This window comes from Neocloeon triangulifer, unplaced genomic scaffold, assembly GCF_031216515.1.
Source record: "Neocloeon triangulifer isolate White Clay Creek 2 clone unplaced genomic scaffold, ASM3121651v1 ptg000001l, whole genome shotgun sequence".
Classification (NCBI taxonomy): Eukaryota; Metazoa; Arthropoda; class Insecta; order Ephemeroptera; family Baetidae; genus Neocloeon; species Neocloeon triangulifer.
The window spans coordinates 2,877,169-2,892,303 of NW_026775544.1; the positions used below are offsets into that span (position 1 = coordinate 2,877,169).

At 36.8% G+C, this 15,135-nt stretch overlaps 2 protein-coding genes across 2 annotated transcripts; both read left to right on the forward strand.

Moving 5' to 3' along the window:
* Positions 1 to 9,764: 9,764 nt before the first annotated feature.
* LOC132194528 (NADH dehydrogenase [ubiquinone] 1 alpha subcomplex subunit 5) lies at positions 9,765 to 10,854 on the forward strand. The gene is made up of 3 exons (XM_059615849.1): positions 9,765 to 9,903; positions 9,960 to 10,124; positions 10,584 to 10,854. The coding sequence occupies exons 1-3, from the start codon at positions 9,880 to 9,882 to the stop codon at positions 10,758 to 10,760; spliced, it is 366 nt and encodes a 121-aa protein (XP_059471832.1). The 5' UTR covers positions 9,765 to 9,879; the 3' UTR covers positions 10,761 to 10,854.
* A 2,041-nt stretch (positions 10,855 to 12,895) lies between these two features.
* On the forward strand, positions 12,896 to 15,132 carry LOC132193847 (pleiotropic regulator 1). Its single transcript, XM_059614774.1, has 8 exons — positions 12,896 to 13,075; positions 13,146 to 13,252; positions 13,303 to 13,837; positions 14,088 to 14,282; positions 14,343 to 14,461; positions 14,520 to 14,721; positions 14,781 to 14,912; positions 14,967 to 15,132. Exons 1-8 carry the CDS (start codon positions 13,067 to 13,069, stop codon positions 15,024 to 15,026), a joined length of 1,359 nt encoding a protein of 452 aa, XP_059470757.1. The 5' UTR covers positions 12,896 to 13,066; the 3' UTR covers positions 15,027 to 15,132.
* Positions 15,133 to 15,135: the final 3 nt, after the last annotated feature.

The following is a 15,135-nucleotide window of genomic DNA, read 5'->3' on the forward strand; positions in this document are numbered from 1 at the left end:
TGGCTTTATGGCGGATAGGAATGTAAAATGAAATTGCAAAATTTTAAAACTAATAGTCTTCTGTATAGAATAAATCATGATATCGATAGCTGAATAGAAAACCAATTGACATTTATTTGAGGCTTTTGATTCTTTTTGTGCTTTTATGGTCCTAGAAGAGATAATACAGAAATTAATTGACAGCATGGTTTTGTAGAACCAAAATGGAAGCTGGACGGAAGCTGGTTCAAAAATTGTCAAAATAAACTATATGGGAAGAATGCAAATTGATTGATGCGGTGGTCAATAAATACAAGAAAAATGAAGTAAAAAAAACATTGATTAATCATTATTTAATATTATATTAAGTAGATCTGCTTGCATAAAATTTTTAAATTTCAATCAATCAAAGATTTTAAAAACCTTAAATTTTTTCCTTCAACTTTAGAAGGACGTAAGATTAACAATAACATTACAATTAATTATTTTAACTCAAAATAGGTTAAGAAATTATTAATTGCTTCAGACACTGGTTTCCATATTAAAAACCATCCAATCTCGAAAGGCCACTTTAGCATAAGGAAATTTAAAAATATTTATAGCACAATAAATTTAAAAAATTCCAAAAATGGTTAAAAAGTGCATTTTTACTTTCGGAAATTATGTAAAAAAACGGGCTTGTCTATATTGAATATTAAATATTACTATTTATTTCAAAATAAACCCTCTCAGAGCTTAGTTCACAATAAGCGTCCCTAATTCATGAATCATGAGAAAGATTAATACAAATCAGCAAAATTTTTAAATGCCACCACATAATATATGTCGCAAAAGTAATAACCAAGTTTAGTGCTAACCTAACCAAATTTTACTTTCCTCTTGACAAAATTATTTTTCATTATTAATAAAACGAGTAGTTCTCAACCTGATTCCAATGGTACTTATTTTCGTTCGCATCTCTCTTATAAAACATTCAGATTTTTGCAATCACACCGCGGGTTTTCAGCGCGCAATACCGCGATGCTGATTTACGTTTATTTGTTTTGTTTTTTCCATGCTACTTTATGGGACACGATTATGAACCGGCCGAATTAAGCGGCTCAAAGGGCAATAAATTTATTTCCCGACCGTGCGGCCACAGAAAATGGCCTGGCGCAGTTTACATTATGCTGGGAACAAGTAGCCGGTGTGTGAGCTTACGAGAGAGATAGAGAGCTAGGGACGACACGAAAACCACGCCGTTTAATATAATAAAATAAAGGAACTCGAGAAATGCAATCCAATTAGGGCTTAATATTTTTTTCTGCTTCACCGAAACGAAAAACAGGTTCACTTCTCCTGCTGTATTAGAAAAAGAAAGAGAAAGATGATGGCTATCTTCAGCTTGAGCAGAAGAAGTACTGAAGAGAGACGAGGGCCTCCTCGTAGAAAAGACCAACCCTTTCTAGCTTCAACCGTGACCAAGCGTGCTCAAGCACCAGTCCTACCGACGTTAATAAATATTCAAAATTAAATTTATTCAGATTTATTGAAAAATTCAGCACGCATAAATCACCGTTTGTTAGTAGAGCAATTTTAAAGTCTTATTTCAATAAAATTCAGTTTAAAATCAAGAGGTTCCACATGCTTGATGATGTCAAAAAGATTAAAGATTCAAACCACAATTGAAGAACAAAAAGAATGTTACTTAAGAAGTGAGTTGGATATTAAAAAAAATTAAATAAATAAAAAATAAATTGAAAAATAAAACCAATAAAATAAAACCATTCTAAATCATAAAAATCTAATGTCGAGTCAATTGCAGAGCTTTCAATGGAAATTTCCAATTTTTTTCACAGAAATGAATTAAACAGTCTGGTTAAAGTTTCCTTTTTATATCTATAAGGAATAAAATTAATTTCATGTTATTTCATGAATCTAATCTTTATGAAAACTGAAATAATCAAATTATAGTTAAGAACCAATATAAATTTACTAATATATAAAATTTGAAGAAAAAAAATGAGCAAGCTTTGCATCGCCATTATTTAAAACCACTGAGCTGCAAATTGAAAATTCAAGTTCTGCCCGCGAGTGAAGATGGAAAAAATTTGCATGTGAAGCGGAAACTTCCCTAACTTTTGAGAAAATTTTCCACCGCATGAAGCAAAACTCGGTGGGAGTGCGTGGAGAGAAAAGTTTTGTGTGCAGTCAAGAGAGTGGTGAAGGAAGTTCTTCCACGGCGGCGGCACCAACTTTCCTGCAGCAATGGCATTAATTCAGCTCGAAAGACTGCGAATTGAAGGCGCACTGCACGTAGAGAGAGACACGGTTCGCCTCGTCAGTTGCCATAGAAACCGAGGGAGCAAAATGACGAGAGGGAGCAGCAAAGAAAGTCGTCGGGCGTCGACTGCACAGAAATAAATATAATGAACCTGCTGCTGGCAACTGGCGCAAAAGCGCACCCACCCGTGCCTCGAGAGCCCTGTGTGCATTTGCCTTTTTTCATGCATGCACGGCGGCGCACAAAATTTTTATCCGAACGCCTTTTAACATTTCCCGCCGCCGTCTGTGTTTTTCGCTTTTTCGTGGCAGTGCGAATTTTTTATTTTCATGGTAAATATGGGTGGGTGCTGAAGCGATCACACGCGATGTTTGCAAAAACACACGCTACTCTGCAAAGGATGAAATTTTCGGAAATAAATTAAGAAAATCAACATTCCTCTCCTAAATGTTTTATCAATTTTTGTAGCTATGAACATAAGTTAAATCTTTATTTATTAATTAAATTTTGTATTTTTAAACATTGAAATAATGAAATAATTAAAAATCGGTGGTTCTTCGATTCTGCTGTTAAATATTTTGTATATCAAATTGAAGAACATCATGCTTAATTTCAAAAGCTATATTAAACCGTCCTTCAGTCGGGCCCTAAGGAAATCCACCCTGATCGCGCAGTTTCATAAAATTGACTTTGGTGTGCGTGTCATGTTGATGCTGGGAGGAATAAAAAGCTGTCAATGGAGCTGAGAGGTGACAAACTGACTGCTGGCTCGGCTGCCGAGAGATAAAACAATAATTCGAGAAAGAGAGAGCAGGGAGCGCGTTTGATTGATCATCGGCCGTAAGAGGAAGATTTGATTGTAAAGCAGGTGTGTCCGCGCGCAGACAAGATACAAACACGCGAGACGTAAGTTCTCCCCGTGGCCTAGTGCAAGAAAATAATATTTCATATATGAAAATGATTGATGAAGCTCAAGTAGCAATCACTGAAGCATGCCCACGGATCGAGGGACAATAAATGATGACATGTGTGTGGACCCGTGTACGATTATTCCCAATATATAAATTATAATCTCTTCTGACCGATTTTCAAACTATCTCAACAACTTGAAATCTGAAGTTCCATACAGAAGGATATGAGTTGGAAAAAGCCAATTTTCCCAAAACAGTTACTTTTTATGCCCTCAAATTTAGGTAAAAAAAAAAGATCCAGGCGGATCCAGGTAAAATCCATTTCAAGAAAAGCAAGAGTCGCAAAAAGACTCTTTAGCAAGACATCAGACTGAAGGGAAAATAAAAATGGTTATGGCAATTTCTATTTAATTTTTTCACATTTTACCAAGACATTCTTTGAAATTAAAAGAAAGGTTCCAATGAAAGGTTCCAAAAATCCAATGTAACAAAAGTTGCCTGAAAATCTCATAAGCGTCTTGTTTACAGATTGGGAGGGCGGAAACTGGGTAAAGTAGAAACTGGAAATAGTAGACATTGGATACACAAATGGTTAAATAGAAGTAAAAAAGACATCTATAATTTTTAATTGCGAAATGACACATAAATCGTGAAGATTAAAAGAAAATTTCTGAGCTAATTTTAGAGGTTATCAAAAATAATTCATTTCACCATAGAAATGAATTATGCAAAAAAAAAATTTTAATTGATCTTTTGAAAACTATCATAACATGTACTGAAATCTTTGAATATAGTTGTCTTAAGTTTATGTAAAATATTTGTTGTATAAAATTAATTGTTAATATCAAAATAAATAAAATTAAATTATCCTAACTAAAAATGTATTTCTTAAAGTAATTGTCAGAATTTTAAAATCTTAACCCTTGAGAACTAGCGTGGGGTCCGCGCGGACCCCATAAGCATTATTTTTTAATTAACTCCCTTAAAAACTGCTTTAAAAAATCTGAAAAAAATTCTAATTGACTCTTTCGTGATACTTTACTAAAAGCCAATCGTAAAAAGCAAAAATTTTTTTTAGTTTTTTTTATTTTTAAGTTTTTTCAAAAAAAGCGGGACTTCTACGCGAGGATTAGCGTGGGGTCCGCATGGACCCCAAGTTACTTTTTTTGCTTTCAACACTGCAGTTGTGTACGTAATGACTTGAAACTTTCAGGAATCAACCCTGAACCATTTAGCATTTGGTTGGGCTTCAGAAATTTCAACCCCCACCCTTGAAACCCCTTTTTCACCCCCTCAAATCAATAAAAACTAATTTTTTTCTTTTTATGCTGCAGCTTGAGCGCAGAACCATATTTTTAGGGGTGTACAGAAAATTTAGGGGCTTTGGCCAAGTAAAAGAGTAAAGGGGTGTAACCTTTCAACCCTCTAAAACTACCCTTAGTTGCTATAAATTGCTTCCAATCAGTGAGGCACCTTTGTTACAATGAAATAAACCTTGATCACATGGTGGGGGCTTACGTTTGACAAAATATGATGTCACACCCCTAATTAACCCCAAAACTACCCCGAAAATTATAAATTTCTACCATTCTGTATTGCGTCAATGTGTTTTACAAAAAAAGTATAAAAATTCCCTTCTTTGATTTAGATTTTTGCATTTTTTTCTGTCACACCCCCATATCACCCCAAAACTACCCCTTGAATAAATGGCAGAATGGTTTATGTATATTTTCCTTGCCTCAAATGTAATATGCTGCAAAAATTATAATTTATTCGCATTCACTGACAACTTTTATAAAATTCAAGGCAAGGAAAACAAACAAAACATACTGCAATTTATTCAAGGGGTAGTTTTGGGGTGATTTGAAGGTGTGGCAGAAAACCTTGCAAAAATCTCAATCGCAGAAGGGTATTTTATTCTTTTTCAGGAAAAACACATTGACGTAGTACAGAGTGGAAGAATTTTGTTGCTTTAGGGGTTGTTTTAGGGGTTGAATGGTTGAAAAGTTAAGGGGTTGCATATGTGTCATCCCTTTATGCATTAAGTTGGCCAAGCACCCTTAATTCATGGAGCTTTGCGCTCATACTGTAGCATAAATACTAAAAATGCAGGTTTTAATATTTTCAAGGGGGTGTAAAAGGGGTTGAAAGGGTGGTGGTTGAAAATTATGCAGCCCACCCTAATGCTAAATGATTATGGGTTGATTCTTGAAAGTTTCAGGCCATTGCGTGCACAACTGGAGGGCCGAGAGCCAAAAAAGGGAACTTGGGGTCCGCGCGGACCCCACGCTAATCATCGCGTAGAAGTTCATAGCACTAATGCTCAGGGGTTAATTTTTTAAATTAATTTTGTAAACAGCATAACTGAAACTTTTTTGAAGCAAATAAATGTTAAGCAGTAATTTTTATAAAAATAGTAAGTATTAAATATGCTCAGAAGATGATGAATCATGCAATTTATTCATTCTTGAAGTATTTTCTCTCTGTTCCTTAATTAATTATTGTTACGTAGATTTATTATGTAGCTGAATATCTATGTAGTTGCGAAAAAAAAAAATAATAAATAAATACATATTATACTAAAAGTATATGAAAAATTTGAAAACAATTAAGTTTTTGGGGGGTGTTGCTATGGATGAATTTACGTGCAGCGAGATCAAGTCGGAATTGTAAAAAAGGCCGAATGTCTATAAAAGTCATCCCTCAGCTCCTGCCTATGGCCTATGGGAGATCTCTAATAAAACGCAGCATAAAACGCGATAGGCATCACGAGAGGCGCCCGAAAAATAGTCTGGCGTGTATTTGCTACTGATCTTGATTGGAAATAAACGATGGAAACGTATTTATGTTTGTGTGTGTGACATTTTCCCGAGAGCGGCTTTAGATGGGCTCGCGATAAGGAGGTGATCGGCTGCAGATACACGGCCGGCCTCTTAATTAGAGTGACGACAGCCGCCGCTGCCGCTGCGACCTGGGAATCCTTCCAACAAAAGAAGAAGAAGAAAGAGTAAAATGAACCGCCGACTCGCGCGCAGTTTCACGGAGAACCGACAGGGGGAAGCAAAAAGCGGCCCTGAAAAAGGGTAATAATTAATTTAAGGAGATCAGGTCCGTTTTGGTCTATTGAGCGTCTTTTGGTTTCAAATAAGTGAATTAAATAAAAATTTTGACTGAAAAATGATGTTTTATTAACCATTTTGACTGTATCAAAAGGTTTAAAAAATTTAAATTTGAGTACTAAGAATAATTAATAATTTTTAATTAGAAATTCTTTGATTAATGCATGAACCTTATTGTCTGCAGTGGATATAATTATTCCAACTCTGCGATTCTCACCAATCAAACTTCACTCAAACCCACCCATCATCACTGCAGGCTCTTCTTCGCATCCTTCAAAAGCACTTGACTTTCCGCACACACCACAATCAAACACTTTCCACTCTGCACACTCCATCGCACAAATTTCGGCCGAAAATATAGCTGCGGAGAATCGGCGGCTCCGCTCGTTTCTCACAGAGAAAAATCTCGAGTGACCGCACTGAGAGCTTTCTGCCAGAGTACTGCAGCCCTCGCCCTGCTGACCATGAGTTAACGAGGCTAATTAGCTACCAAATCGAAACGAGTTCTGCCTTTTTTATTTTTCAAAAGAAGAAGAAAAACGTCGACGAAAGAACCCTCCTCTCTTCTCTCCTTTTGCCGCCGCCGCGCCCGCTGCTACTTTTAAATTATCTCTCTCGCAGAGTATTTACCTTTGGTTAATTGGTAGCCTGTTTGCTGTTCCCCGTCACGTTGTTAATTAATGGGCCCCTGCGCTGCACCGCGGCTCAATTTAATGCCGAATGTCCCCCTGTCATAATCAATTTGTTGCCGATGCCCGTCGCGCGCGACTTGCTATCTTGATTGGTGATTTCTGTGCGCGACGGGCATATACAATGATAAGCATTATACAAATTTTTGTGTTAGGGTAACAAGTAAAATCTCTAGAAATGAAAATAAATATCATATTGCAGGATGAAGTGGTGCACGGGCATAAAATGTATAAAATAATTGCTCAATTAAAGGGAAACATTAATTGTTAAAACCTTTTTTCTTTCTCTAAACTAAAACATGAAAACAAAATTTTAATATTTAATTAACAAAAAACAAAGTAATATTTATACTAATAACAGGGAACTTTTAAAAACAAATTTAAAACTTATATTTAATCCTTCAAACACAAACAGTGTAAAAACAATTTAAATTGATATAGCATTTTTAAATTATTTATTATTCATGCAAGAAAAATTATTTTTATCATTATAATTATGCAATTTTTTTTATCAAATATTTTACAATCAAATACAATACAAATAAATAAATAAATACAATCTACTATTAATTTAATGCAAAATGTATTTGATGACACATTAATTTATTTATAGCACCAAATTTAACATTGTTTAATACATAAATACAGAGGTGTGATCAAGAAAAGTAATGAAATTTAAGGAACTGATTTTTTTAGTATATTAATTGAATTGCAAATATAATTGGAAAATTTGTTACAAATATAAAAAACAGAACCATAATACCCTCAATTCGATTGCTAAAAGATATTGGTTGCTGACCAAATCAATGCGAGAATGAGATTCGGTTATAATTTATCAAACGCTGAAGAAACAAAATCACCCTGGGCATTTTCTGCAGCACAGACCACAGCAGAGAGACAATGAACAGGGAACCCTGCCGCGCGCGATTCAAAGTGAAACAATGAGACCATATAGCAGAGGTGCACCCTGAGTTGCAGTCAGGGCACACGCTCGGCGTGCGGCTGTCAGAAGTTGCTAATGAACCTGACCACTGACCCTAAATGCTGTCTCGGCCGCGGCTTTGAATCGGGACCACCCTTGGCGAAAATATTCAAGAGCAATAAATTTATTTCTCATTTTTCATTGCGGCTTCAGCGATAAAATGACGCAATCGTTCTCAATTTCAGTTGGCATTTTATCATTAAATGCCATGTAAAGGAGAAATTTTTACTCCGCAGAGGACAACATATATTGGGAAAGGTATAGTCTAAAAATTGTTCAGTGAAAAAAATGCAACTTGTTCAACGCACAAGGTATGTAGTAAATTGCAAAGATTGCAGATTACGATAACATTTTATGTAATATCAAATCTTAATTGAAATTTGTGTCCAGCAGTTTGCTTATTCTGGGCCTGATTTAAAGAAATATTGGCCTTTCTAACAAAACAAAAAATATAATATGGTTGCTGATTCATTATTATACCAATTCCACAGAGTTTTTGCACAGAAAAAGTACGGAAAATATAGAACAGAACAAAATTATAGAAAATGTCTTTCAAATTTTCCTCTTACAGGGGATTAGTGAAAGTTTGCGTAACTAATTCCTGCATTACATGCAATTATTACTCAATCAGTGGCACCATCGGCTTGAATACACCCCCGAAAACCAGCGGGGGTGCGTGAAACGAGTGACCATTGTTTATTTAAGAGTGTTATTGATTCCATTTCGCATCCCTGGCTGTTTCCTACACAAATAATGGAGCATATTGAAAAGAAAACGATCCCCGCACGCCCATCAGAGAATCATTTGACGTAACGCGAACACTACCCCCTGCTTGTGTTAAAAAAAAAATAATAATAATTCTCTGCAACCAACCCCTTTTATTTTTGGCCGTGCTTTTTCGCGGAAAACACAAGAGAGCGCGTGTGCTTTTCAACGGGCGCATGTGAATTGTGCGAGTCTCCACGACGGGGTGCCTTTGCCACCACCGGCACCCCCGCCCCCCGCCGACGCACCCCCGTTCCCACGCCCTCGCAGCAGGCTCTCGATATTATACGTGCTCTAGATGCAGATTTAACAAGCTCTCGGTTTTTTCTCTTTTCTCTCGATGCTGCGACCCGTCGCTTCTGGTTTGCGTAATCCGCGAGTTTTGCGGCGCGTGCCGCGCCACGTGAAAGTATGCTGTGGATTATTTGTTTCTAATTAATAGGACACACAGATTATCTTCGGCTCACCTTCCTATTGGCTTCATATAATCTTTAAAGAAAATCAGAATTGGGAATAATTTTGTACTGCATAATATCATTAATAAATAATTCTAAACTGATTAGCTAAATGCTTTAAAAAACAACTGCTGAAATATTAAAGATTTCTTTTATGAATTTCGACAAATTTTTATTTAAATGGGCTAGATTTCAATTAAAGATTTCTATGAGGAAATGAGGATATAGAGAGACAAAGTGTAAAAACTTTGAGTAAAACCTGTATCAATGATGGAGCAATTAGTTATATTAGAATTAGTTATTAGTTGTTACATTAAATTACATATTGATATTATGTACTTCAATTCACTGAAGTTGGTAAATAAGGCTGTCAAGTGTCAAAGCCAATAAAGCTACAATTCCTTATTGGAAATCAGTTTTCAAAACAGTCTATTATTTGGTTTATTTCCTTTACTCCAATTTTTTATAGATATGAAAGCTTGACAAAAAAAATTTGGAGCTGCACATCCGCAACGCTGTCCTGCGCAATGAAATTTCTTGCGATGCAACTTTTAAACTTTTCCTGTTCCCGAGCCAAAATTGCGATCGAGTGCCGAAGCGCCTCTAGCGGCCAATCGTCGAACTCCACTAGAAAATTACAGCTGACTTGAAAGAGAAAAGTAAAGTTGATCAACTTTTTGTTTTCATAGGCCGATTTTCATAAAATTTCTCTCAAAATGGCCTCAGGGGCGACGAAAAAGGTAAAACCTTTCGGTAATAATATGTTTGCGAATATTAATTTCTTAAATATTTGTAGCTGACCACAAAGTTAACGGGTCTGGCGGTGGCGAAACATCCGCACCACACACTGTCCGTTCTTTATAATAAGATTCAAAGGGCTTTGCAGCAGATGCCCGAGCAGGCAGCCTACAGAAAGCACACCTCAGAAGTTATTGATGCCAGATTCAAATTGGTTAATGAGGTAATTTTATATACTGGCAATATATATAGAGAGATCATGTAGTAAAACGTGAAACTACATACAATGTAATGTATGTATTAGCCCTATTTTTTGTGACATTCAATTTTTATTTATCTTCTTCATGGTAATTGGTGCGTTAGTAATATTTAATTTAGGACTTAAAACAGTAAAGCGACGGCCTTCATCTTAAATCAGGCGTTTTGGAAAGGGTGTATTTTTTATTCTTTGTTCCTTGCAAACACAATTTTATGTTTTTACAATTTAAAATTCTCTAGTCCATCAAGTAATCATAAATTGATAACACGAAATATAAAAAATTAACTTTTTGACTTTCCATTCTGAAACCTTTCAATTAAAATTTTGAACCCGTGAACCCGAAAAGAGTGAAAGAATTTAAAAGAGGCAGAATTTTAATTTTTTATAAAAAAAAGTATTGATGATAACCTTTCCTTATTTTAGATCAAAGACGTTGACCAACTGGAGCAGAAAATTGGCTGCGGACAAATCGAGGAGGTGATTGTCCAGGCGGAGAACGAATTGGTGCTTGCCCGCAAGATGCTCGGCTGGAAACCATGGGAGCCTCTTCTGCGTGCGGCACCCGAGGGTCAGTGGCAGTGGCCCCCGACCAAGCCCTAGGTAGATAGTAAAGATGTATTAAATTGAGGATGAAAATATGGAAGCTGTTGTAGGTCTGTTATAAAATGAAACCATTCATAATATGGAAAAATTAGTTAACTGATTTTAATTGCATCATCCTTATTTTTTATATATTTCAGAATTAATTTTCAAAAATTAATTATCATTACAGCATTATTAAAAATTTCTATTCATTATTGTAAAAAAAAATTTCCCTGAAGATTTTACTTCTAAACTTAAAATTATTGCATTAGCTAAGGATAACTGCTGGAGTTAGCCAATTTGTTCACTAATTTACTTTTATAAGGCAAACTGAAGACAGTAGACATGATAAATTTTTTTTCCATCATAAAAGCTTAATTCTTAACCTCCTCTAATCAAGCTCGGAGTAAATCGAGGGTATTTGTTAAGTTATAAGGTTTAGATAATTAGCCAGGAGCAGAGCTGGTATAGGAAAATTCACTCATATTTTTCCCACTTCGTTGACCTGCACACGGGATATGAATTCTATGACCTCACTATAGCCACTCTTTGAACAATTGTAAATCGATGGAACTTTGTCTCATCACTTTGATTGAGCTCAATGGAATACGCTGTTGCGGTGATTATCCGGGAGCAGCGAGCATGTGGAAATAGTGATAATTGATAATTAAAATTAATTAATGTTTTTCACCATTGGCTTATACTCCTCTTCCCTTTTAAAAAAAATTCTTTTTTATTTTTTCGCCAGTTTTCAGGACTCCAGACACATTCATTTCGGCACCTAGATTTAGGTAATTAAAAGAATACAGGACTGGCTTGATCACGGCGCAAAAGGGGAAGCAGCCATATGAGAGCGCAAAAGAAATAGAAACTCAATAAAAAAAAATCACCGATTTAGGAATTAAGAAAAAAAATAGTAATATTGTGCAGTCACCTTGAACTGCATGGACGCATATCAAGGAAGAACCATGAGCATGTAATTTTGCGCTCAATTGAGATATGGTGGTTGTACCAGTGGTCGCACACTTAAGGAATTTTCAAGATTTATATTAAGTTTATTGAATGATATATTCAATTTTTGATGTTTTTAGCTATTATAATGGATAGAATACATTCTCAGGATACTATTAACAAGTTCAAATGATATGCAAATGCAACTAAGTGCTATTTATAGGCGGTTAAACAAAAAAGTAGCTGTTGTAGGTAATGTCGCACAATGGCACCGGCCCTCGCACACGTACGAGCCATTGGTCGCACACTGCTCGCCGAACGCTGCTTTTAGGCGTTTTAACGCAAATTGAGCCTTCTGCTTTGAATTTTGACTTGATTTTTTATAAAATAAAAAATCTCAATGTTAGAAAGACTTAAAAGAGAGATTTATAACCATCTTGGTGCAATATATTCGCGTTTTACATGATCGTATTAAAATTAAAAAAAAAATAGTCTGAAATTGAAGCCAACATAATAAAGTAAAACAAATATTTGCTGGAAATTTTTCAAAAGGATATCAAAAGGAATTTCTAAATTAACTCGAAGAAATATTTTATTATTTTGTTTCCTTTCTAACAGGCAATATGTACATGCAGGGAGCGTTCTACATTTGCAGCAACCTTAGTGACACTTGGGTAACTATGACAGGCGTAGATTATGGCTGGTCTGGCTGGAAATTCCCAGGGCCCTGGGCCCCGAAGGAGCCCTTTGGCCCAAGTATGAATGATATTTCAGTGAGTGACAAAAAAAATGAAATATTCTCGCTCCTTTCGCAATCATTTTCATAATGGAAATTAAAATAAAAACATTCAAACTTGGACTGATATTGCACTATCCTGCAGTTGATCCTGCACTTCTTTTCCCGCGCGTCAACCCTTCCCTTCCCTCTCCGCGCCTAACAGAATAGAATGAATTACGAATTACATAGTAATGTAATATAATTATTCTCCTGAACGCGACAAAATTTGTTGGAAATCGCTGCTCGGTATGGTGGTGGGGACGCGTACGGACACTACGGACGGAGGGGTATGATGCGACTTGTTTGCTTCTCTAATTTGGCCGAGCTGCGCGGGCAGCCAAATCCAGCGAACGGAGTTGCATTGTTTCCCCTCTCACCGCGCACTGCCTTCCCCCACCAACACACCATTTTCACTGCCTTTTTTTTGCCTGGCAGCCAAATCCAGCAAAAGTTGTCGCGTTTGTGAGAATCGGGTGAAGGTGAGTTGTAAACAAAACCAAGCGCAAAACTCGACTCGATACAAAGAATTACTAAAATTTGGATCTACGTTTTTCCACACAAAAAAAGAGTAAAAGACCTTTGATTCTCAGACATAATGGCAGAGGTAAAGAATCTTTAATAAATTTTTTTGAGGCGTTAGCATTTCTTCTCTAAAATATTAATTTAAATTCCAGGAAGTTCAGCGGCACTCTGTGCACACGCTTGTTTTCCGGTCCTTGAAGCGTGCCCACGACCTCTTCATTTCAGAGCATAGCAAATTACCTGAAAAAGACCCTATAGCGTAAGCGCATTTTCTGAAATTTTGAAATATTTTAATTTGTCTTATCACAGAGAGAAACTTTGGCGCACAGTCAAGGCCAGGGACCAGTATGGCTCGATCGTGGACACGGTCAAGAGGCAAAAAGCTCTTCAGCCTCACGCAGAAGACCATTCGGCAAAAGAGGACGATTTGGCGGAAGTCTCTGAAGAACTGGCTGCCTCGACCCCGAGCACTCCAGCGACCAGCAGTAGTCTGGCTCTCATCCCCCAGCAGCAACAGCAAAACACCACGCAGGCTCTTATACCTAGAAGGCCCCACACAATGCCCAAGCCGAAGTGGCACGCACCCTGGAAACTGTGCAGGGTCATCTCAGGTCACTTGGGTTGGGTCAGGTGTGTTGCAGTGGAGCCTGGAAATGAGTGGTTTGTCACGGGAGCTGCAGATCGTGTCATCAAGGTCTGGGACTTGGCCTCTGGCACTTTGAAGGTCTCCCTCACGGGACACATTTCGACTGTCAGAGGACTTGCTGTTAGTCCAAGACATCCGTACCTTTTCAGCTGCGGAGAAGACCGACAGGTCAAGTGCTGGGACCTTGAGTACAACAAGGTTTGATAACATTTATTACTTGAAAAAGTAGAAACTGCATACTCTCCGTCAATAATGAAACATTTTTTTTTTTTTGTATCATTGGCATTGTATTTTTCTTGAAAATATTTTATCTTAAATTTTTTTAATATATTGAATTTTAATTTTAACTTTTAACTAACAATAAGCATTTAAAAGAAAAGAATTAAAAATTCCCACTCAATTTGGAATTTTTCAAAATATTTTTATTTAATTTGTTCATACTTTCCAGGTTATAAGACACTACCATGGTCACTTGTCTGCCGTATACTGCTTGGCGTTGCATCCTACCATTGATGTTTTGATCACTGCCGGACGAGATTCAACTGCTAGGGTTTGGGACATGAGAACCAAAGCAAACGTCCACACTCTCAGTGGACACACCAACACAGTTGCCAGCGTTTTGTGTCAAGCAGCAGAGCCTCAAGTAATTTTAAAATATAATCAAGATTCCAAAAGAAAAACTGATGCTAATATCAAAATTCAGGTTATCACAGGCAGTCATGATTGCACCATCAGACTGTGGGATTTAGCAGCTGGCAAGTCCAGGTGCACCCTGACTAACCACAAGAAGAGTGTTCGAGCCCTTGCTCTGCATCCTAATTTGTAAATCGAAGCTTTGAACAAAATTTTCCACAAAATTAATCATCTTGAAATTACTCAGGTACATGTTTGCTTCTGCCAGTCCTGACAACATCAAGCAGTGGAAGTGTCCAGAAGGAAAATTTATTCAAAACCTTAACGGCCACAACGCCATCATAGAGTGCATGGCCGTAAACAGCGACGGAGTTTTGGTCAGCGGAGCCAACAACGGCTCAATCCACCTCTGGGACTGGCGCACTGGATACAACTTCCAAAGGCTCCAGGTACATTTGAATTGCAAAGTATTTAGTATTAATAATCGATTCATTATTATTTTCTAAAGGCCCCTGTGCAACCGGGCTCCATGGATTCCGAAGCTGGAGTTTACGCAATGACCTATGACCACTCGGGAAGCAGACTTATTACAACCGACGCTGACAAAACTGTAAAAATTTACAAGGAAGATGACACAGCGGTATTTCTATTAATTCTCCTTTCAAAACAAATCTCTTAATTATTTTTATTTTAGACCGAAGAGACACACCCTGTCAACTGGCGCCCAGACATCCTCAAACGAAAACGCTACTAGTTTTCATTCCAATCTTATCTTGCATTTTGTATCACATTAAAACACTGGACATAACTCTTTTATTTTTTTTTCTTAAATATATCGTTGACTGTTGAAAAAGAGAAAAATG